This window comes from Pseudorca crassidens, chromosome 11 (genome assembly GCF_039906515.1).
Source record: "Pseudorca crassidens isolate mPseCra1 chromosome 11, mPseCra1.hap1, whole genome shotgun sequence".
Taxonomy (NCBI): Eukaryota; Metazoa; Chordata; class Mammalia; order Artiodactyla; family Delphinidae; genus Pseudorca; species Pseudorca crassidens.
Window position 1 is genome coordinate 100,101,336 of NC_090306.1, and position 22,965 is coordinate 100,124,300.

General features: G+C 47.5%; 2 protein-coding genes across 3 annotated transcripts in view; both read right to left on the minus strand.

Annotated features, from left to right (window-relative positions):
- Nucleotides 1-19,159, minus strand: part of PACSIN2 (protein kinase C and casein kinase substrate in neurons 2) — a 139,560-nt gene extending 120,401 nt beyond the window's left edge. For both annotated transcript variants that reach the window (XM_067698317.1, XM_067698312.1), the window contains exon 1: nucleotides 18,995-19,159. The gene's annotated coding sequence lies outside the window, so the exon portion shown is untranslated. The remainder of the gene's footprint in view (nucleotides 1-18,994) is intronic.
- Nucleotides 18,567-19,319, minus strand: LOC137202953 (spidroin-1-like). Its single transcript, XM_067698724.1, has one exon. It carries the CDS (start codon nucleotides 19,317-19,319, stop codon nucleotides 18,567-18,569), a length of 753 nt encoding a protein of 250 aa, XP_067554825.1.
- Nucleotides 19,320-22,965: the final 3,646 nt, after the last annotated feature.

A 22,965-nucleotide genomic window follows, 5' to 3' on the forward strand; every position in this document is an offset into this window, starting at 1 on the left:
ACACTGGATTAAAAAGAATGAAACACTGATACATGCTACAACATGGATGAATCCCAAAATAATTTTGCTGAGTGAAAGAAGTCAGACTAAAAAAACAAGTGTACACTGTATGATTCTATTTATGTAAAATTCTAGAAAATGCAAACTAATCTACAGTGACAGAAGGCAGACCAACAGTTGCCTGGGTGTAGTGAGGGGCCGGTGGGAGAAGCTATAAAGTGGCTCAGGGAAACTGGGGGGGGGGGGGCGGTGATAGATATGTTCATTATCTTGAGTGTGGTGATGGCTTAACAGGTGTGTTCATATGTCAAACGTTATCAAATTGTATACTTTAAATATGTGCAACTTACTGTCAGTTATACTCAATAAAACTGTTTAGAGTTTCGGAGAATTACATAAGGCTGCTAACTTTTTATTTTGTTAAGTAAGGATACTCTTTAAAAAACTACCAGCTCAGGCTTCCCTGGTGGCGCAGTGGTTGAGAATCTGCCTACTAGTGCAGGGGACACGGGTTCAAGCCCTGGTCTGGGAGGATCCCACATGCTGCGGAGCAACTAGGCCCGTGAGCCACAACTACTGATCCTGCGCGTCTGGAGCCTGTGCTCCGCAACAAGAGAGGCCGCGATAGTGAGAGGCCCGCGCACAGCAATGAAGAGTGGCCCCTGCTTGCCACAACTAGAGAAATCCCTCGCACAGAAATGAAGACCCAACAAAGCCAAAATTAATAAATAAATTAAAAAAACAAAACAAAACAAAACTACCAGCTCATATCAACAACACCAAAAGAAAAGACATTTTAAAACTAAAAGATACAGGACTTCCCTGGTGGCACAGTGGTTAAGAATCTGCCTGCCAATGCAGGGGACACGGGTTCGAGCCCTGGTCTGGGAAGATCCCACATGCCGCAGAGCAACTAAGCCCGTGCGCCACAACTACTGAGCCTGAGCTCTAGAGCCCACGAGCTACAACTACTGAAGCCCGCGCACCTAAAGTCCATGCTCCGCAGCAAGAGAAGCCACCACAATGAGAAGCCCGCGCACCACAACGAAGAGTAGCCCCCTCTCGACACAACTAGAGAAAGCCCGTGCTCAGCAACGAAGACATAACACAGTCAAAAAAAAGAAACAAAAAACTGAAAGATAAAAGGTCACCATCTTATACTAAAAGAATCCTGCCCAAGAAAAGGCAGTTGCTAATCTTAACATATAAAAACTACACTGTGAGAACAAGGTTTCAGACCAGCTCTTGTGACCCTCTGGGCCGGGGACATGCTGAGGACTCCACAGTCCTCAGGCAGTCCCCACGCTTGTCTCCATCTCCATCCTGGAGCTACTTCTGGAGGGACGGCACTCCAGCTCCAACGCCACTGGGATGGTCACGTGTACTGTGGGACACTGCAGCTAGGGCAGTGACCCGAGACACTGTGTCCCTCCCCTCCTGGAGGACAAGAAGTCACAAGAAGAATGTGCCCTGAAAGGTTCCTGGAGCGCTGCTTTGCTGCTGCTGAAGTGAACTGACTTGTTTCTAGAAGAGCTGTTTACCCCTGAGCCAGAGTATCTGTGCTTTGCGGCAAAGAAAAGTCATATATGACAATGTTAAAGCTGTTCACTGGGAATCTTCCAGGCTTAAGTCCATGGATAAAATGGAAATAAAATATGAGCTCTAAAAAAGACCATGATATATAAACTAGAATCCTTCTGATACTGTGCCAGAATGCTAACAAGATCCAAAAGACCTCAAGTCCTAGAAGGAGACTTCGGGTAAAATGGCACAATGCAACCGGTCCTCCTCTGGTGTGCCTGATTTAATGCCAAGAACAGCTGAGCAGGGGAGGCCTGATGTTGAACCCACCTCCCCAAGCCCCAGCTATCAGACAGGGAGGGACACCTCCAAGCTCCGCAGGGTACCATAAGCAGCAGAGATGGCATGGGACAAGCACACTCAATAAATAAGTATGGACTTTGTTATTTCCAGAAGCCAGATACACAATGAATCCAGAGCAGTGAGTGCCCTGCTCCACAAGGACCCCCAGTGCACTCGTGGGAACACCCTAACCTGCACACCCAAGCCCCATCTACACACACACGCCCTGCACACAACCACCATTTGACCACCTCTCAACCTGAAGCATATGTACACGATGGCATGGTCCACCCGGTCCAGTGGGACACAGCCAGGGAAGAGGCCCAAACAGGTCTTGCAATTGGGTAAGGGGTTACTGGGACAGGGAATTATGGTCTAGAAGGGGAGGCCAGGGAAAGAAGCCACAACAGATGCCTTCTCCAACCCACCCTGCTCAAAAATCCTACAGGCTGGGCTTCAAACCTAGACTCCTCCAACCCTGCCTCACCTTTTAGACTGGAAACTCCATTTAGAATGCCTCCCGGACTCTCTCAGGACTCAACTTCCAACAATCGCACCTTGATCACATAACAAAGGGACAACTTCCCCCTCCAATCCTTGGGGCTTCTCCAGACCCAGCTGCCCAGGAAGGACAGCTGGACGCTGCAACATTTAATGAGCACTGAGCCAGACCCACAGTCCAACTGTTCCTCCATGATGTGAGATGGCTATAGAGAAACTTCACCCTGGCATTTAGTCACATTCCAAAATAACTTCAAAGGTGCAGTTTTGTGTTTGACGTGAAGTTGCAGCAAGCCTTAGAAGGAAGCAGAGATATAAAGTTATTAAACGTAAATATTTAAAGAACTAACAGCTGTTAATGCCAGGGGGATGGCAGCTTGCAAACCTCCAGTCAGAATAATGACTCTGTTATGTCAGGGGCTGAGTCAAGATCACTAATACTGTTTCATTCCACCCTCTGCAGAGAATACAAAGTTTTTTAAAGCAACTTTTCAGAAAGTTATTCTGTTCATTGGGTAGTGCCTTAAAAATTAAAACAAGAAAGTAACTGTCTGGTGTGGAAAGAACAGTGTGCATATAAATCTCCTTAGCCAAGTACTAAATAATGTGCATTTCAAATGTCACTCATAAGGCAGTTATTTGGGACTGAGGATGGAATTATGCAATCTTGCTAACAGTAAATATATATTTGGTAACTTCAAGTGTCTGTAACGTCTACCATGTAGAGGCCTGAAAGCATGTTCCACTCATGTTTCCAGCCTTGAGCAAGGCAATTTGATGTGACAGGTGAAAAATTTCTGACCGCTAAAGGAACCAGTCAGAGAATGGACATGTCCAGGACAAAATGGTCACACTTAATTTTTGTTGCCATTTCTGATGATGTCCTCAGGCCTGGCTTGCTGAAATCCACAATCGTAAGCTGCAGACTGATCAAAAGCACCACACTTCCTAGCTATGAGGCCTGTCACTTAAACTCTCTAAGGCCAGCTTTCCATCTGCAAAACAAAGTTGTCATAAGAATAAATGTAATCATGCATGGAAAAGTAGCGCACCTGGCACAAAATACGCCTCAATAAATATTAAATCGTTAAAAATCTATGTGATAATGATGGTGACGTCAAAAGCCAGTTCAGGAAGGTGAAAGTTGGAAGTGAACTGGGAGGTTGGCAAAGAGCCTAACCCCAAGCAGGCAGGATGAGGCCTGAATGCTCCAGCCCACCGAAGCTGACCTTCCCTCCATAAGGGACACGAGTTGTCTAACCATATTCTGTCTCCCCCGACTAGAATGTATGGTCTTGGTCTACTGTGTTCCTGCTGTAACCCCAGTGCCTAGAACTGTGTCTGGCACATGACAGAAATTCAAATATTTGTTCAATAAATGAATGGGGATTTAGGAACCTGTCAGAAGTGAATGCAAAAATGTTTGTGTCCATTTTGCCGGGTGGGGGCGGGGAGCGGATGGAATCTGTTTTCATGAAATTCTGAAGGAGATCTGAGACCCAAATAAAGGTCAAGAAGCACAGTGCTGAGTTTCAAGCACATATATCAGAACACTGATGACCAAGGTTAGGTGAGTAAGGAAGTAACATTGCAGAGCAAAATCTAACAAAGAGGAGAGCTTAAGTTTGTGGTTTGGATTTGGGAATGTACTTTGCAACTAGAGCCTTACGTTAAAGAGGAGCAGGAATTTGTTGAATTAAAAAATATAGGGACTTCCTTGGTGGTCCAGTGGTTAAGAATCTGCCTTCCAATGCAGAGGACGCGGGTTCAATCCCTGGTCAAGGAACTAAGATCCCACATGACGTGAGACAACTAAGCCCGCACACAGTAATTACTGAGCAAGCGAGCCACAACTAGAGAGAAGCCTGCGTGCTGCAACGAAAGATCACATGTGCTGCAATGAAAGATCCCACATGCTGCAACTAAGACCTGATGCAGCCAAAAATAAAATAAAATAAAATAGAATAAAATATTAAAAAAAAAATAAAAATTAAAAAAATATATGTATCAGTCTGCCCCAGGAAGGCACCCTAGGAGACACTAGTGAGGGTGAACCAGAATCAATGCCTCAGAGAATCGAGGGATCCAGCAGAATTCAAGACACCTCAGGTGTAAGTACCTTCTTTGCTCCCATGGAGACTTCAGATATTCCTCCTGTTTGAACCTGGTATGGATTCTGAGCTCCCAACCTTGCTTCCAGTTCACAGTTCGGCCCAGCCACAATGGAGACTCCATCTCCACAATATGCCCTGATCCTTGAGGAGGCATGCAGATGCCAGACATACAGAAAGACATATACTAAAGTACAGGGCAAACAACTACTGAGCTTGCGCTCTAGAGCCCGTGTGCCACGGCTACTGAAGCCCGCGCGCCTAGAGCCCGCGCACCACAACGAAGAGTAGCCCCGGCTCCCCGCAACTAGAGAAAGCCTGTGCGCAGCAACGAAGACCCAATGCAGCCAAAAATAAATAAATTTATTAAAAAAAATTTTTTTTTGAAAAAAATGTACAGGGCAAGAAAAGGGCAACAATAAACATCTACTGAATTCTCCCCCCAAAAGGACCCTTTTTTAATATTAACAAGGTCCTTAGATCCCTAGATGATAGTACTTTTCGCATTCAATGATTGAGGAAATCAAGATGACAAATGGCTACGATAAATTCAAGCTTTAAAATGAGTTGGTATTTTGAGGGGCTTCCCTGGTGGCGCAGTGGTTGAGAATCCGCCTGCCGATGCAGGGGACACGGGTTCGTGCCCCGGTCCGGGAGGATCCCACATGCCGCGGAGCGGCTGGGCCCGTGAGCCATGGCCGCTGAGCCTGCGCGTCCGGAGCCTGTGCTCCGCAACGGGAGAGGCCACAACAGTGAGAGGCCCGCGTACTGCAAAAAAAAAAAAAACAAAAAACAAACAAACAAAAAAAAACAAAAATGAGTTGGTATTTTATTCATTGTAAGCACAGCCATCATTTTTATACAGTAACATATAAATGTTTTGTGTGTCTGTGTGTCTTTGCTTGTGTACAGAGACAGTAAAAAAAAAAAAAAAATCCACCTACAAAGTATGCCTGGTGGGTATAGTTGTGAGTGAGCCATCCCTTTGTAATCATCCCCTAGCGTCCTGGAGAACCAGGGTACCTGTGGGGAACCACCAGTGCACTGAAGAGAGAACCTTGAGGCAGATCTGGGTCTAAGGAGTTATTAAGCTTCTGTGAGCCTGTTTTCTCAACTGTAAAGTGACAATCAAAGAGCCACGTGGCAGGACAGTTGGGAGGCTCAGAGGCACACAATGGCTACACTAAATGGGGCTCTTAAAGTGCAGCACTCCCCCAACCAAGTACAGGACACATACTCATTCATCCAGTCCTCACACCAATCCTATCATTATCCCCATTTTAGAGGTGAGGTAACTGAGGCACAGAGAGATCAGTAACTTTCCCAGGGACCCACCATAAATTGCAGAACTGGGATTCAAGCCCAGGCAATCTGCCTGCAGAGCTCGTGATGTGATAAACTTGCCACGTAACACCTGCAGCACAGAACACCAGGCTGGCCCATAACCAGAACTCCGCAGGGCTTGTCCCACTGCTCCAAGAAGGCCCTCCTACAGGGGAGAGCAACCTGGGACCAAAAGCCAGCCCCCCATCAACAGCAGGAGCCTTTGCAGCCCCTGTAGATACTGAAAATCTTCTACCCCTACCCCAGGGAGGGAAAGTTCCCTCTTCTTACCCACCCCCCCAGGAGTTCGGGGTGGGGTGCAGTGGGGCGTAGGTTGCTGACAGAGTTCGCTTCTCAAGAGTGGGCCTCCACCTCTTCCAATCACACTACTAACATTAAGTTTCTGTAAGGCAGGGATTTAAAGGTTTGGGGTTTTTTTTTCCCCTGCCTCTTTACTTGTTAGTTAAGAGAGCATGTTATTTTCAACTATTTCTAAATTTCATGAACCTGGAAGTTCCTACTGGAAGTTATAGACAAAAAGCACAAGTCCAAAATAGCAATTCTGGAGCAAAAAAAAAAACTTCAAGGAAGGTGACCTGTCTGAACTTTAAAGGGAGACAATGAGGGGCTTCCCTGGTGGCGCAGTGGTTGAGAGTCCACCTGCCGATGCAGGGGACACGGGTTCGTGCCCCGGTCCAGGAAGATCCCACATGCCGCGGAGCAACTAAGACCGTGCGCCCCAACTACTGAGCCTGCGCTCTAGAGCCCACAAGCCACAACTACTGAGCACGCGCGCCTAGAGCTCATGCTCCACAAGAGAAGCCACCGCTGTGAGAAGCCCGCACACCACAACGAAGAGCAGCCCCGCTCACTGCAACTAGAGAAAGCCCGCGCACAGCAATGAAGACCCAACACAGCTAAAAATAAATAAATAAATTTTTAAAAATAAAGGGAGACAATGAGACAGCCCAGCCCAGCCCACCCCCAATCAAGCAACTTCAGACCCACACCTGCAAAAGCAAGAAGGAAAGAAAGAAATCCAAAAGATAAAAAAAGTCTTGTACTATACCAATCACTTCACTCGGTTTTCATAAAAGGAAGCATGCTGCAGCACTCCAATTATCCAATCAAATTATTTTTTTTCCGTGACTTCCGCATGGCCAGGACTACCACCTCAGGCCCCACTTCAAGGCCCTTTTTTTGTGGGACTCTCAGGTAAGGCCTACCTCTGGACTCCAGTCACCGGCCCCAGTTCTAAGAAGCAGAAGAAACTTGATGGAACACCGTGCACCTGTCCAACCCAGAATAAAGCTGGGGTTAAGGGCTGCTAAGGAATCATGCTTCATGGTCCAAAGGTCCATGTCCTGAAATAAAGTAGCCCCATTCCATTACATGCCACACCCTGCCAAGCTGGCGCAATTGGGCAGAGATTTCTCAGGAAATAAAACAGGAAACGTGGAAAGGACAAAGGGGAAGCCAAAAACGTGTGCCTCTGGGGCTTGGTAGTTACCATCCAGCTTGGCTGAGAAGCCATAAGGATGTCTTGGGACTTCCACCCAGCCTCTACCAGAGCCTTCACCACACACACAACCAACAGCTCAGCCACTTACCCAGGCAACAGCCAACTCAGACATGTTTAGGCATCTGTGGAAACCAGGGCAAAGTACAATTTCCATACTTCTGATAAAAACACAGATTACCAAGCACAGAGCAAAATATTACTCTAAAATTTGGGTTTATTGACTAAATAAACAGGTGGGGAGGGGAAGCAGGAAGCTAGGCAGCACCTAGCTGAGCCAATGCAGTCAGATTAGCCCTACAGTGCTGGCATCAAAAACCTACTTGCGCCTGAGAAACAAAACTCTTGTTATGCTTCTGTGTTGTTTGTGATTAGTTCCTCTTATTTCTACCTGAGTACATACTAATGTTTTCTGTTTTGTTGTGTTGTGAACGTCAGACTTTCTTAGCTAGGATAAGAGGAACCAAGAAAAGAGGAGTTTTTGCCCAGGATGAGGCCAGAGAACTAAAGAGGAAGCAGCCTTCTGCGGGTGGAGGAGTGTGATGGAGGCACAGCAGGAATCCAGGAGAGAGAACCCGAGGGTGAGAGTTGAGGTCTGGCCACTGCTCCCCACCTGGGGCCCTCCTTGTCCCTGCTAAGCACCTTTTCCTTTGCAAACCCTGAAAATGAACCACCAGGAAACTAGGACTCCACTTAATCTTCAGGTGAATACCTAAGGAACAGTGGAAGGTGAAAAAGTAAGCCAGCCCATGGTGAAGGGACATGGTAAAGGACACAGTGACTTCAGAACAGAAAAACAAACAAGACAAAAAAGAAAAGAAAAGGAAAAAAAAAGTGTAAGCACCAACACTATAAACCTCCCAATACTTCTCGGACTTCCCTGGTGGTCCAGTGGTTAAGAATCCGTGCTTCCAGTGCTGAGGGCACGTGTTCGATCCCTGGTCGGGGAAGTTCCACATGCTGCGCACTGCGGCCAAACAAACAAACCTCCCAGTACTTCTCTGAGATGTTTGCCTCTAGCAATGGTAGGAATGTCCGTGAGAGCAGCATCTAGAAGCTACACAGGCAAAATCCAAAGGATCTCGAGATCCCCCAGGCTGTCCTGATGTGTGACGATACCAGCAGAAACAACCTTGCATGGTCTTTCCCACTATGCGTATTTCAAGTGAGGAAAAGAAAAGAAGAACAAGTTCAGAGAGACTGTGGTTCAGAGTATCATGACAGCTGAATTGATGAAGGAATGCAACCACAAACATTTACAACCTAGGGAATGCAGAACATTGGCTCAGGTGATCAATAAAGAAAGTAGTAAGGACTTTTTCAAAGACTGTTTCTTGTTTATGAAAGTAAAAACATCTAATTCAAGTAAAATGATATCCAGAAACTTAGGAGGAAATGTGACTCATTTAAGAAAACCTCACAAAAGTTTATCTCACAGATACTTGGAAGTTCTAAAGGCCAAAGCATTTTAAAGAGAAAAAAAAAAACTCCCTCAATTTTTTTCATCCATAAATATCAGAAAGATAAACCCAGAAGCAACGGAGTAGGCTTTCAAAACACTCTAAGATGTTCATACCCTTTAATCCAAGATTTCTATTTCTGGGAATTTGTACCCAGGAACTAATTACACAAATGAGAAAAGAAAAATGCAACTGTAAACTGCAAATTCATCTAGAATAGCAAAAAAAAAAAAAAAAGTGGAAATAACCTAAAATGTCCATCATTAGGGGAATGTTTTAACCTCATTACATTAACAGAATTAGGGCTTCCCTGGTGGCGCAGTGGTTGAGAGTCCGCCTTCCGATGCAGGGTACACGGGTTTGTGCCCCGGTCCAGGAAGATCCCACATGCTGCGAAGTGGCTGGGCCCGTGAGCCGTGGCCGCTAAGCCTGCATGTCCGGAGCCTGTGCTCCGCAACGGGAGAGGCCACAACAGGGAGAGGCCCTCATACCGCAAAAAAAAAAAAAAAGTACGTAAAGAAACATTAACAGGATTACATAACCATTAAAAATCTTTTTAAGGACAATGATAAAAACATGATATTTGATAAAATATTTAAGGGAATCTGATGAATACAATTGTGACAGTGTAGATTGACGAGAAGGGGACAACCACATGTAGCCAGTATAGGCTTCAAATTGTCTCCCCTGTTTACAACACTAATGACCTTGGACTAAGCACATGATCTCACTACCTGCAGGGCCCTCATGTTCAAACTGGTAACCTCAGAGTCTTGAGTGTTGCTGTGAAGACAGAGGCAATGCCTCTTGCTTCTTCTGAAGCATGGAACAAAGCAGTCAGTAGGTGGCAGCTACTGCTTCTAAGATACATAAAAACCCCATGCATATGCAAAGTAAAATACAAAGTTCTTTATTAAAAAAAATCTATTTTCTATGTTGTACCTTCAATTTTTAAAAGACTAGAAAGCAAAAACAAAAAAAAAGCCTTTTGACACAAAAGTGACAAATATTTACAAGCATAAAAACAAAGATCTGGGCTTCCCTGGTGGCGCAGTGGTTGAGAGTCTGCCTGCCGATGCAGGGGACACGGATTCGTGGCCCGGTCCGGGAGGACCCCGCATGCCGCGGAGCAGTGGGCCCGTGAGCCATGGCCGCTGGGCCTGCGCGTCTGGAGCCTGTGCTCCACGGCAGGGGAGGCCACAGCAGTGAGAGGCCCGCGTACTACAAAAAAAAAATTGCTCTAATTTACCTGTACAAATGATGTTCATTTGATATCACAATATCAACAAAATGTGAAGCTCTTTTACAAAGTGTAGTGCAAATGAATGCTTTAAAGAAATGTAATTTCTTCTCCCCTAAATAAGTGCTCTTTCTTTTAATTTTTAAAATTTATTTTTTATTTATTTGTTTATTTATTTATTTATGGCGGCGTTGGGTCTTCGTTGCTGTGCGCAGGCTTTCTCTAGTTGCGGAGAGCGGGGGGCTACTCTTCACTGCGGTGGCTTCTCTTGTGGAGCACGGGCTCTAGGTGCGCGGGCTTCAGTAGTTGTGGCTTGCGGGCTCTAGAGCACAGGCTCAGTAGTTGTGGCGCACGGGCTTAGTTGCTCTGTGGCATGTGGGATCTTCCTGGACCCCGGAAGGGCTCAAACCCGTGTCCCCTGCATTGGCAGGCGGATTCTTAACCACTGCGCCACCAAGAAAGTCCCTCCCCTAAGTAAGTGCTTTTTCAATCTCATATGACACCAAGGCGAGGCAAGAGCATTCCCACCGAAGCCAGGAGCTCTGGACTGTTTAGAAGCCTCTCCCTTTCTGCCCTTATCTCCCCACTGCATAAATTATTGCAAACTTTTGGATTATCTTAATCAAGTTAGTTGTAGGCATAGATCCTGTCTTAAACAAAAGACCACATAACTTGCCTCTTTTCTATGTTTCTGAGAAGTGGGGAAGGAAGATTAACTTAAAGATTTTTTTCATATTTGAGGGCAAGTGACTCAGAATACACTTATTCAAGACAGCAGGTAAGTGTGGCTTCAGAGCCAGGCTGAGGGTCAGCTCTGCCGGTGACGCTGTGAAGGTCACTTCATCTCTCAGAGCTTTGGTTTACTCATGTGTAAAGTGAACTTTATCTTGTTGCAAGAATTAAATGAGCAGGAGCGTAAAGCTTCTTGTACGGTCCCTCAGAAAGCCCCAGAGGCCTGTCCCAGACGGTGATGCCCTGCCCCCGATCTACCCCCCTCACTGGCTGCCCTCGCTCCTCAGCTGATGGCTACCTTCACTGGTGCAGAGGGCACAACTGCTTCCTTAATTAAAACATTGTCATGTCCAAGCTAAACAGCACCCAGGTAGGCCCGCTCCATCCTCCAGCAATCAGTCAGCTACAAAACCCACCAACAGCAGGCCTGGAGGTCCACATGGGGTGCAGAGCCTGCTCTGGGGTTCTTCTGAAGACCACAACTCACAGACGTGGCGTGCTCAGTTGGCGACAACATAACTGGATACAATGGTACTTAAAAATATGAAAATGTTCACAAACTATGGTTTGGGTATCACTTTACAATAATAAAATTTCATTTATTCAATAGGAAACTTCAAAGCACTAGCCACAGCTTATTCTATATGTGAAAGACCACCCTGCAGGCCCCAGCAGAGATCCCCATAACTAGGATCTCTAAGAGCTACAGACTTGGGCTGAGGCCCACCTGGGGTCCTGGCTGGCCAGCCTCAGTCAAAACCAATGACCCTCCAGTCCTCCCTCTTATCCTCCTCTGAAAAATGAAGAGGGGAGCAAACCAACAAGGCTGTTCTGAAAACAAAATCAGGACTATGGGAAAATTCCTGGTAAACTGAAAATGCCTACACAATCAAGCCATTCATATATATATTTTTTAAATTACAGAGTCAAGTTATTACTTAAATATTAATTCTAAAAGTAAAAGGCCAATGGAACAGTTTGGAAATCAAGGAGAAACTTTCCGTACTTCTACAACCTTAACTATAGTTGCTGTATATTGTTTTAATATTTTACACTTGTGATGAGTATACCTATTGCTTTACAATTTGCTTTTTCAAGCCTTTAAATTTTTCATTACTTAAGTATGAGCTACTGTCACCATCACACATGGTTCCTTCCAATTCTGAGTCACTAAGGCTAGTCACAACACCAAGGGTCAGGCTTTCTATAACCTAGGTAACATTCAACTCAAGCACAAAATCACCAACCCAGATGGGAGCAAGGCCTCTGTGTGGCAGGGCTGCCCTCAAAATCCAGGAAGGAAAAGATCGCCCTCAAGCCTTCACCCCAACAAAGGGGACAGAATCAGAGAGAAGCCTGGAGGTGGAAAGAAGAGACAAGACAGGCCCTGTGAGGGGCGGGATGGGAGTGTGTTCCATGCAGGGTCAGAAGCCTCATCCATGTCGACAACCTCAACAGCATCCCTGTGACCCTGAGTCACCAAGGAGAGGTCCGAGTATACTGAATACACTTAGGCTGAGAAAAGAATAACACATCTTAGAAGGATTTTCAATAGAATTGGATAATATAACATCAGTTTGAGCCCTTTAAACGTATATTTCTCTTAATTAGCGAATTCACTCAAGTAGACCCTGCACTTTGAGCGATACCGAAGTTACTGCGCTGGCACCATGAATCAGGCACAGGTGCTGAGCTCTCGGGGTCTATGGTCCGCTCCCTCACACTGCCCTCCCCAAGTTGTATGAGGAGGGGGCTGTCAATATCCTGGTTTTGGAGATGTTGAAATATTTGGCCAAGGAAGACCACGGTTACCTAGTAGTAGAGCTGGCACTCAAACCCAGGGCTGTGTGGCTCTGAAACCATGTTACTTCCTATACCTTACTGCAAATACTACCTTTTTTCTGCAGGAACTGGCGGTGGAAGTTACACACTAACTGCATGGATTTGGGAGCATAAGTCATATGAAAAGAGAGGCAGAACCCAGGCAGCTGCTGTATTACCAACTAAAAACATAAATTCAGGCAAAGGAACTGAGTTAAGACTGACGCCAGTCCTACTGTGGAAGCCCCTCTCATCAGAGTTTAGCACTGCTTCCTAAGAACTTCCACACTAATCCTCGAGCCTCCAGGGACATAAGTGACTTTTGTTAAAATAAGCCACTTGAATCACCCCTCCCCCATCTGCATTTCTGACTTCTCACCTGACGCTCTCTCTTCTGTGCAGAGCTTCAACCTGCTGTGTCTACTACCCCAAAACAGCTCCCTATTGAACTCCATCTTCCAGGAGGAGGTCCAAACCCGAGCTTGGCCTGCAAGGCAGGTCACACAACCTGAAGTCTGCCCACCCAGCCTTCCCCTCCTCCACCCTCAGCAGCCCCTTCACACCGTCAAGCTCTTTACAATGCCGTGCCTCTGCCTGGGCCTCTCCTTCCAGTCACTGCCACCTGGAGAGCGCCTGGAGAGTGGCAAAACCACTCCGAAGTCACCTCCCTGAAGGCCAGCTTCTGTGCAGTGTCCTGAGGGCGGTCAGATCCACCCTCCTCTGTCTGCCCCTACTTTGTACACACTCCCATCTGCTACTGTCACAAAGATGGGATCGCTTCTAAGCTCACGTCCTGACAGTCACCTGAATCTCGGGATCCCAGAACTGTGAGGAGAGACAAGTGTCAGGGGCACTGCACACACAGTGGCCAGGAAGGCTCCCTTCGACCCACCTTGCCCAGCTCCCATCATCGGCGTACACTCCTTCCAAACACTCAGCCCAGGAGTGAACTTTAAATAAAAAGCAGGCACTTCGACATAGCAGCCTAATGGAGTTCCCCAGCTCATCACTGACAACTCTGCCGCTCTATCAATATATAAATCACAGACAGGCCTCTGGAAAAAAAGAGCCAACAGATGCAAGTTTCCTGGTCAGAGAAGGGCCCGTGAATACTAGCAGACCTCAAGGCAGGTTGTGTAGTTAACTGGATGCCATCCCTGCACGGTGGCAGCAGCCTGAAGTCTACACTTCATCGTGGGCCTTGGCCTCTAACAGCCTCATCTCCTCACCAATGCCTCTCTGGCGAGCAACTCACCTAGGGAAGCTGACACATGACATCACGCTTTATGTTCGATGTCAGTGAGAGGCTGTGCATGTCTGCCTCATCCTCTCCAGTACTCTAAAGAAATGCACTGTGAAATGAGCAAATACCCTTTTCCATGCCTGGAGAGTGAATGATGTCGGCCAGTCTCCTTACAGGTATCAGACATAACATAATAGGAAGACTGGAGGACACACACATATACCACATTTGAGTGGTACCTACTGTATACCATCCTATTACCTCCATGTCTGATTATTCAGAACATCTTTATTATGATGATTCTTTTCATCAGTAATAAACCATTTAACATCTGTGAGGCTTTAAAGTTTAGTATTTTTTTTGCTTACACAAGCCCTTTATATAGCTGATACACTGTATTCTGTTAATAAACTGAAAAAAAAACAGTCCCTAAAATATTCAGAATCTGGCCAGAAGGCCACAAGAAGTCACTGTTGGATAGTCATGGTCATTGGCACAATCCACACCCAACTCTCAAACCCACCCAGCAGCTCTGGGCCCAGGGAGGGGCCTCTCAGGCTGCAGGAAAAGTCTCATCTGTGAGGACATATTCGACAGAACAAGTCAAATGTTTGGAATTTTCACTTAACATTTATTTCACAAGTTTCTCAAGTACCACTCAACTGAAAAGTAATCATCTCAATGTACTCTTTAATCAATAAACATGAAACAACTCTGCTCAAAACGCTCAAGTCCCACAAATGTTTCCCTATGAAAAGTATGGCACAAAAAAATAACAAAAACAAAATAAGTAACCTTTTGACAGTCAGGCAGAAAGGTGTTTAGTGATCCAAATTCAGACCAAAAAAACAGTCCTTTCAGCAGATGCACCAGTATTTCCTCTGCAAGTGACACATTCTGGGATATCTACACTGCCAAACATAACCAACCACCAAGGAAGCAAAACCTAATGGAAAAACCCCAAGCTGGCAACCAGGAGCCCTGACTCTGGTCCCAGGACAGGCCGCTGGCTGTGTAACGCTACTAAAGTGGTGGACAGGTCTGGTACCCCTTTCTCCATCAGAAGAAGGAATATCCATCACCACCCACACTGTTCAGAAATATTCTGGGGACAAAAAATGAGAGGTGAAAATGCTTTGGAATGTGTCTTCCATAAATACAAGTCATCATTATTATTAGCTCAAAGAAGACCAGGAAAATAGGATTACAGAATATCAGAGGTGAGAGGGAGCTTAGAGATGGGATGATCCAGGAATTCCTAATCTGGGGTCCAGGCCTCTGATGCTGTCCACAAGTGTGCTTTCTGGGAAGAAGTCCATAGTTGTTATCAGATTCTCAAAAGGTTAAGAACCTCCAAGGCTCTCCTTTTACAAACATGAAAACTGAGACCATAAGATATGTGATTGTCCTAGGCCTCAGGGTTAGTCAGGAAAAGGCTGGACAGAGCCCAGGGTTCCTAGTCTCCATCTATGCTCCTCCCCCTCTACTATCGCACATTCCAGGGAGGAAAAAAGTCACATAAAGCTCACATAGCTAAATAAATAATTTTTTTAAAAATGGGGCTTCTCTGGTGGCGCAGTGGTTAAGAATCCACCTGCCAATGTAGGGGACACGGGTTCGAGCCCTGGTCCAGGAAGATCCCACATGCCGCGGAGCAACTAAGCCCCTGTGCCACAACTACCGAGCCTGCGCCTTAGAGCCTGTGCTCCGCAACAAAGAGAAGCCACCGCAGTGAGAAGCCCGCGCACCACAACGAAGTGTAGCCCCCACTCGCCTCAACTAGAGAAAGCTGCGCGCAACGAAGACCCAACGCGGCCAAAAATAAATTAAAAAAAAAACCAAAAACCACCACACACGTGGTTTCTAAAGTTATAGCAAAATTTCCATCCTTTTTTTTTTTCTTAATGCTTCTGAGGCCTTTGATCGCTGAGGCCTTTGATTGTTGAGATAGCATTTTATTCATTCTATATTCTCATATGCTGTTCTTTCAGTGCCTAAGGTCAGGAAACACTCAGATGATGTTTTAATATTGAAAATAAAGATTTTATTCTAGGAAACAAGAAAACTAGACTACATGATGCTGTTTTATTAAGCAAACAGATAAACATACAATCATGGGAATGACTACAAGCTAATATATAACATAAGTAAGGAGTTTTTGTCATTTTGTGTTTTTAATTAAAATACCAAAGCTTGTGCTCTTAGATGGCCACTGCCCCTCGAATAGCTACCATTGGAACCACACATACGCCAAGAATGTTGCATTGTGCAGAATACTCTGAGAATTCTTCTTTTAACACTGCCTTCAGTCAGCATAGCATAATCGTCTGAATACCACCAGTCTCAAGGCACTCCTACACAGTCATCCCAGGGACCACTACTGGGCCCATCAGGAACCAGGTTTCAGGCACTGACATGCTTTCAGGTATGCGAAGGATCAATGCCAGGGCCATAAAGTAAGGTCTCTACCTGTGGAATGCACACTGACTGACTTCGTAACTAACGCACTGCTGCGCTGCCTTCAGGTATGCCGCTGCACTTCCAAACAATCTTAATTGGAAAAAAACTGAGCCAGCACTATCGCTCATGTGAATGTGGTCATTACCCAAATAATCTACAGGGTGGCCTCCACAAAGTCACCAGTACAATCTGATGGCAGATAAGGCAGGCCCGAGTCAGATGGGAGGTCCAGGTAAGGGTAGCCAGAGAGCACTTGGTAAAAGCTATCATGATCTCTAAACACAAGGTGCCATTACTATTATTAAGGAATCTATGCCACCTTTTTGATATTCCATAACATCCTGGAATCAACTGTGACCTGGTCAGAAGAAGGAAACCTGAGCACCAGGCCCTTAACTTGGTCTGCACAGATTATTATTTAAGTGAATAATTATTATTATTTAAGTGAATAATAATTATTCAAGTGAATAATAAGAAATGAAAAAATGTAAGGACAAATGCCCCTCATCTCCCACCCCAGAAATTGCCTGGCCATCAGAGATCTGGACTGGGCATCCAAGACTGGGAAAGACAACTTTATCTCCCAGCAACAAGCCATGTTCAAAACCTAGATATTGGGACTTCCCTGGTGGTCCAGTGGTTAAGACTCCACCTTCCAATGCAGGGGACCTGGGTTCGATCCCTGGTTGGGGAACTAAGATCCCACATGCCGCGGGGCAACTGAGCCCATGCGCCCAACTAAGATCTGACACAAATGAATGAATGAATGAATGAATTTTTAAAAATCAACACGCTTTATAAAAAAGGACATGGAGTATTTATTTAAAAAAAAACAGATACAGCTTTCTATATATGCCTGCTGTTAGATCATTTAAATATTATGACCTATATCTTATACATTTGAGACTAAAAGTAATAAAGTTTCAGTTCCCCAACAGCATGAGCTAAGAATGATATTTCCATTCAAATGAATTTTTATTCTTCCCCAAAAAAGTGAATTAAGAGTGCAGACCTAATCACTCATCTATTCCTCTGTGTTACGTTACTTTCCCAAGTAATAAATATCATCAGCCTAATGGCCAGTTTCTTTAAAGCTGCAAGACAATTGTCAAAAGAAAAACACACCACAGGAAAGTTTTTGATGTAGTGGTCTCATATCTCAACTAACATAACCTCACCAAGGAGACTGTGAAACTCTAGAATTAAGTTTAAGTGCACACAGATTATTGTTTCCCATGTGAATCAAGAGAAACCCCAGTTGCACTGGCTCCCATTCAATGCCTCTATGGGGAGGCTGCAGGCAGGCTTGTGAATCAAGTGTAATAAGAACTTTCGTGCAAGAAGGGGAGGGCTGGCATTCAACTGAGCCCACCTGGTTGGCTCCCTTGCCCTGGGTTAAAACAGAACTTCAGCATATTGGGATAACTGAAGAGGAAGGAACTGCAGAGAAGGGAAGGAATTGGTGTGAGCTCACCGCCCGTAGCCCAGGTTTAAATTCTCTGAGCTGGTCTCCTGATTTTCATCAGGACAGCCAGGGTGTGTTTGGTAAACAGTGTAATGAGTAGCCGTGGAGTCTCTGAGCAGCCAACCCTCCTTAACCACAGGAACACAGGACAGTTGGGGTAAAGGAGAGAAGACAAGACCCAGGAATGGTGCACAGACCCCACCTGAAGGCCGCCTTCCCTCAGGCACCCAACCCGAGAGCAGCATCCTCAAAGGCTGCAGCTGTGTGGGACTCCCGGCGACAGCACAACTCGCTCCCCTGACCAACTCCTCTGAAAAGAAAACCAGCCTTCCCAGGTGGAGCTGAAACCCAACAAGCCACTGAAACTGAGCAGCAGCAGAAATCACTACCTCTCCAATCCTAGGCCTCTCCGGATGCCCCAGCAGGCTGGAAACTCACGTTTCTAAAAATGACAGTCTGGGAAAACTACGAGGGGCAACCGGGCAAACACCCCCAGCCTCTCCTGCCCGTTCCCCCAGTCCTAGGACCCGCTCACAAAGAACGGCTTGCCATCCCCCCGCCCCACAGAGCCAGAAGAGGGACAGGGAGGGTGGGAAGGAAGGAAATGGAGGACGGTCATCAAAGCGCCCCAAATACGCGCGTCCGCATATGTGTCCCGCCTGCTCTGGCCGCCCCCTCCCCTCCAGGCCACCCTCGGGCCCAGCCCTGCCCTCTAACCGGCGCCAACCGGGCCCCCTCTCCTCCGGCGCGGCTCCCCGAGACGCCCGCGCTTCCCCCAGGGAACCCCTGCACCCCTCGGCTTCCCCGCATCCCCTCCCCAAGTCTCTCCTAAAGTCGTCCGTCCCCCCTTCTGCGGCAGCGCTCTTGCCTCCGCGGGCCCCGCTCCCCAACTTCTCTCTCCAGCAAGCCCTCAACCCGAGAACTCGTCCTCTCCTCTGTGGCGCCCCCGCACCAACCCCGCACCCCTCGGCCCCCAGCTTTCCTCAAGCCCAGCCCACCCGCCCTCCGGAGGCCCCTCGACGTCCTCTCTGGCGCCCCCCTCGGCCCCCGGACGCCCCTCGGCGCCCGCGGTGGCCCCAGAACACACCCCCTCCCACAGCGACAGGAAGTTCGCCCGCCGGCGGCGCGGCCCCAGAGGCTGCCCTCGGGCGCGGAGCGCGGCCCCAGCGTGGCGGCCTGACAGGGCGCGGGCCCGGCCGCCGACCAGCGCCCCGCGTCCGTCCGCGGCGCCCCAACCGTCTCGGCGTGCCCCTCACCTTGGCCGCTGTTCGCCTCCCGACACGCCGCGCACCCTTCTCTGGCCGCGACCGCGTCTTCAGCCCCGGCTCCGGCCCCGGCCCGGCTCCCGCCCTGGCTCCCGCCCTCGCTCTGGCCGCACTGTCCAGCCCTGCCCTGCCCCGCCGCGGCCGCTTCTGCCGCCAGCCCCGAGCGCCCCGCCCCCGCCGCGCCCGCTGTGCTCGCGCCATTGGCTGCTGGGAACCTGCCCCGCCCCACAGCCCCTTCAGCGTCCCTGATTGGGCCAGAGGAGCGACGAGGCGGCACGCCCCCTAGCGCGCCAAAGGGACCTCCCGTGGGCGTCATTGGCGACTACCTTTGTCAATCAAAGGGGGAGAGCCTGCTTAACCGAGGAGAGGGCGGCTGGGGTCACTTTCCCCGAGTCGCTCAGAGGCTGAGGTCCGCAAGACTTACTTCCTGGAGTCAGAGTTTCGGCTTTGCGGGCGCCCAGAGGTGGCGGCCGCGGGAGGGTCGCACCGCACTTAACTGGGAATTCAGGGAAGGTAGTCTTTCTGAAAGTTTTCTCCCCTAACGCACTCACAGAAGCCAATGTCATCAGGGCTTCCTCAGATTCACTTGAGCCGGCTTAGTTTAAGCAAGACGGAGAGCGGTGTGTGTGTGTGTGTGTGTGTGTGTGTGTGTGTGTGTGTGTGTGTGTGTGTGTGTGTGTGTGTGTGTGTGTGCGCTCGTGCGTGTTCACAGAGCCCACGAGCCCACGCGAGGGTTTGGGGAACCGATGCCAGGTAACTTGTCGGGGGGGCCGGAGTAAATAAATAAATGTCAAAGCCAGGATTAGAAACCGGGTCAGCCAGATCCCAGGCCTGAAGTGGATCCACATCACCACCTTGAAAATAATCACGACGATGGTGCAGCAATATGGAAAAACGCTTAAACTAAAATGTTAAAAGGAAAAGCCAGATACGAAATGGTGGGGACTCTAAAACTGCTACTACATTTGCACAAGGACCAGAAACAGAGTGGTTTTTCCCTTTTTAAGTATTTGTTCTGTTGCAATGTGCTTGTGATAATAATAATTAAGAAAGAGGAAAAAGAAAGGGACCACCTGCTTTGTGACCTAGAGGGGTGGGGTAGGGAGGGTGGGAGGGAGACGCAAGAGGGAGGAGATATGGGGATATATGTATATGTATAGCTGATTCACTTTGTTATACAGCAGAAACTAACACACCATTGTAAAGCAATTAGACTCCAATAAAGATGTTAAAAAAATAATAAAATCAAGACAAAAAAAAAGGATCCATACAGTCTAAAGAGAGGTGGGGGAGGGGAGGTGGGGGAGGGATGGATTGGGAGTTTGGTGTTAGCAGATACAAACTATTATATATAGGATGGATAAACAACAAGGCCCTACTGTATAGCACAGGGAACTATATTCAATATCCTGTGATAAATCATAACAGAAAAGAATATGGAAAAGAATGTATATATGTGTAAAACTGAATCACTTTGTTGTACAGCAGAAATTAACACAACATTGTAAATCAACTATACTCCGATAAAAATAATAATAAAAGAGATACAATTGACATATATATTTTAAAAAATCACTACCATGCTGTGCCAGGACCAGCTACTGCCAAGAACTCCCTGCCATTCTCCAGGACTCAGCCCACAGGGACCACTCTGCCACCCAGAACACCTCTGGACCACGTGTGCAGAACTCAGTCATCAGCTGGGGTCTCCCAGCCCTCTGAGATCTGGGGAAATTCCAGGTGCACTGCTTTTCCAGGCCCTCTGAAGATCCAGAGTCTCCCCATGGTTTCTGAACAAGTATATCACCTCTGCCTCCAGCCTCCTGCTCTTTCCCACATGTTCGCTGGTCCTTGCCATCATCCCCGTCTCCATTTGCACACACTCACATAATCCCCCTTCACACCGACCACTGGTGAGGCTAGCAGGGGTTCCTTCAGACTGAACCCCACAGGGAGGCATCCAGCCTGGCACTGCCTAGCAACACGAGACACCTCCTGAGCCCTTTTGGCCTCTTGGCTCTGAGGTCACTACCTGGCTATGTGACCCAGGCAGCGCTCTGCACACTGGCTCCCTTCTTTTCTCTCCCCTTCCTTCTGAAGACAAAAACAAAATTCCCCTCATTTCTTTCGCCAGAACTCTGACACTTGCTCAGCTCTTTGAGTCTCATCTCTGTTCTAGCAGCTTATCAGGCTATTTTTCCAAAGAGACCTCCCCTTTCCAAGCTGTGAGCATCCCAACTTTGACCCCCACAAACATTTCACAATGTTGCACCCAGCCTCCTCCCATCAGATCCAAACAGGCCGGGAGCCCAATCCTGCCTCTGCTCCTCCCCCACTGAGGGGCCTTGGGCAAGTCGCTGCAGCTCTCTGCATCTCTGTGTCCCAATCTGTAACACGGGGGTGATGACAGAGCTCACCTCACAGGACTGTGGCAAGGAGTAAATGGGGCAAATCAGGTAGAAGCACGGGAAGCAGCTCTGGATGCAGGCGTGAGTGCTTAGTATCTGAGCGGTTAACGTGGTCACACTTTGTCAATGTCATTTTGCTCCCTTCTTCTTGCAAAATGTGCTCATTACCTGAGTCTGGGGCAAAGGTGGACTGGTCCTTTATTAGCCATTTCCCACTAAACAGCCAGGATAAACAGACAGCCGATGTTAAAACATACTTTCACAGAGAACAAAACATTCTCCAAAAAATTTGAAACGTCCAGATACAGTTCTTGTACAGTGATATACGTGTGTCTTCCAAGAAAAAAAATAGTCAAAATCTGTTACAGATGTTCACTTGATCGACAAGTACTTCCAATGTTTAGAGAATGTGCAGGGCAAGGGATGGGGTGGATCGAGGGAGGGACGGACCTGGGTCCTGTTTGTGCTCCTGGGAAGACTCAGCAAGGACGTAGAGTCTAGAAGAGGCCTCCCCGATGAGTGACCGCAGTGATCCCTGGAGGGCGACGATATTGAAGGCAGTGATATTTAACTGAGCCAAAGTGGATGGAAAGGATGAGGGCAAAGGCCCAGAGGCAAGCAATCCTGCTGTCCAAGGAGAGAGGAGGGTTCTGCTTCGCTGGAGTGTGCAGCTGAGCAGTGAGTAGCCCTGTGATGCTGGCAATCTGCTTTGCCACTCCAGGTCTCAGTTTTCTCAGCTGTAAAATGGGTATAATCAGAGTCTAACACTTAGAGAAACTGCAAGGATTCTTGAGATCACACCTGTGATACTCTTAGGACATAGCTGGCACAGCCAGAGGTTGTTGAGTGTTTTCCAAAGACCTATTTGCATTTTGTAAAAGTGCTCTTTTTAAAAATTTGTGATTAAAAAAAAGAACATGGGCCCAAGAACATGCTCTCTGCACCAACTGTTAATAGTCTAGAGACATCAAAGTGTTAACTGTTGAGGCCGGAGGAACACATTTCTGAATATACCTTGGAATGAAGCTCTCCTCTGCCAAGTCATGTAAAGATCTGAATTCCTTGTAAATGTGTCCTTGATTAGGAGGCAATTACCCCAGCCTTTCTTGCTTCGCTTTGTTTTGCTCCATGCCTGCCTGCACGCGTCTGCTCACATAAAATGGTACCAGCGAGTACACGGCTCCACTCACATGCGCCAGGCTCAACTCAACACCACTGGGCGAGACCCCTGGGCCTGGAACCTGCTCCCGTCCAAAGTCGGCAAGATATGGTCACATCATCTGGATCGCGTTTCCCAAAGTGGGCATCTCCAGGATGCCCTGCATTGGGATCGCCCCATTTTCCACAAGTTCCTCAATTGGTTCTTATGCCTCACACAGTTTGAAGCTCTATTCCTGACACTGACAGATACCCTAACTTTTACTAGGTGGAAAAGCTCATTTGGGGAGTTCAGGGTTACAGTGTTGCCATTGGTGCCAAAGTGGAACAAGTATCAACAATGAGACAAATAGGTTCAAGTTGAGTGTTTTGAAACTTTGAATGAAGGCCTGGCAA